The sequence below is a fragment of the Cyprinodon variegatus genome, unplaced genomic scaffold (genome assembly GCF_000732505.1).
Source record: "Cyprinodon variegatus isolate N-32 unplaced genomic scaffold, C_variegatus-1.0 Scaffold125, whole genome shotgun sequence".
Classification (NCBI taxonomy): domain Eukaryota; kingdom Metazoa; phylum Chordata; class Actinopteri; order Cyprinodontiformes; family Cyprinodontidae; genus Cyprinodon; species Cyprinodon variegatus.
Genome location: NW_015150578.1, coordinates 206,722 through 208,142, shown reverse-complemented (window position 1 = coordinate 208,142; position 1,421 = coordinate 206,722). Strand labels below are relative to the sequence as shown.

At 42.0% G+C, this 1,421-nt stretch overlaps 1 protein-coding gene across 1 annotated transcript in view; it reads right to left on the bottom strand.

The window, feature by feature from the left end:
• Positions 1 to 571, bottom strand: part of pxdc1 (PX domain containing 1) — a 26,233-nt gene extending 25,662 nt beyond the window's left edge. Inside the window, exon 1 of the mRNA XM_015375779.1 lies at positions 134 to 571. Coding sequence (XP_015231265.1) covers positions 134 to 389 — 256 coding nt within the window. The 5' untranslated portion in view covers positions 390 to 571. The remainder of the gene's footprint in view (positions 1 to 133) is intronic.
• Positions 572 to 1,421: the final 850 nt, after the last annotated feature.

The following is a 1,421-nucleotide window of genomic DNA, read 5'->3' as shown; positions in this document are numbered from 1 at the left end:
TTTTGAAGGACTTTCTTATTGAGCGTTTTTTTTTTCCAAAGTGAAAGTAAGGCGTTCCTCTCCATATGACCAGCTTTATTAATAAATGAACTGTAATCATTTCCTGTGTGCGTGTTTCTCCCTTCATACCGACCTTCTATCAGCGGACATGCAGAGAGGTCCTTTCTGTCCTCTGGAAAGGACTCCAGCAGTCTCTTAAACAGCCGTCCCAGATCGGAATAACTGCGATGCAAATATAAAATGTTCCTATCGGACCACTCGGTCCGGATCTCGAAGAAGTCCTCTTCCTCTCCCCGCTGGCTGATGATGAGCCTCCGGATCCCGTTAACCCAGCAGTCCCGAACAAACATGTTGACCAAAGACGTCCCTTCAAACACCGCTGATGCCATCCCGCCCTTCAGGCCGGCATGCTGCTGCCAGGGGGGCCAACTGCAGACCGGGGTTCAGGGGCCACCGCTCTCATCTAGCGCTGCGGAGCAGAGGAGCGCAACTTAGGGAAGTTTTCAGTCTCTGACAGCTGCAGCAAGAGGAGGAGGAGAAGGAGGAGGGTTTGCAGGCTGTCTCTGTTATCAAACGTGGCATGACTCTGGCTGGGGGAACTAAACTGACTTCAGATACAAAGATAACGCCCTAATGATAGTGTAAAGCTCACTACAACCAATTGAAATGGCTGATGAGAAGTAAATAGACATGGTCATTTCAAAAGCAGGATTTAGACATTTAATGTCAGTTCTAATCAAAATCATGTTCTATCCAGAGCCGTAGCCACAATATTTTATAAGGGGGGGCAGGCAATAATGTACACTGAGGGGTGGCCGAAAGTAGATAGGCGTCAGAACCTCAGTGTCAATCTACACTGTTCTAACAGGAAAATTAACAGGCAGAACATCCATATTTTCTAAATAAAGACAAACTATACTTTCCTAGAGTCTTTGCTAACAAGTAGATTTAAACATCAATGCTTCCTAAATAGAAGGTATAGTGGATAAAATTCTTTCAGTTTCGATTTGTGGGGCATAAATCTTTTCCATGGTCATTACTTACCTACTTGTATCAATAAAAAATCTGCATGAAATTGATATTTACAAGGACTTGATTATTTGATATGTTTTTATTAAAATTATTATTTATCTTTGATTTCACTCCTGTCACAGTCTTGGTTCTGTTATGTTTTCTATTAAGTTTTTAGTTTTACTTTGCTCCATGTTTTCTAGTTTTATTGATTTATTTCTTATTTTGTTGTGTTTTCTGGTTATATTTTAGGTTTTTTTTTGTTGCCGTCTGTCGCCCTCTAGAGTTCTCCTTTTTCTCTAGCTCCTTTCCAGTCTGCTATCTTCACACCTGCTCCCAATCTGCTCGTTAGTCCTTTCTTTGTTTCAGTCTCCCATAAATACACTCCTTGTTCAGTTCCTCAGTGCTGG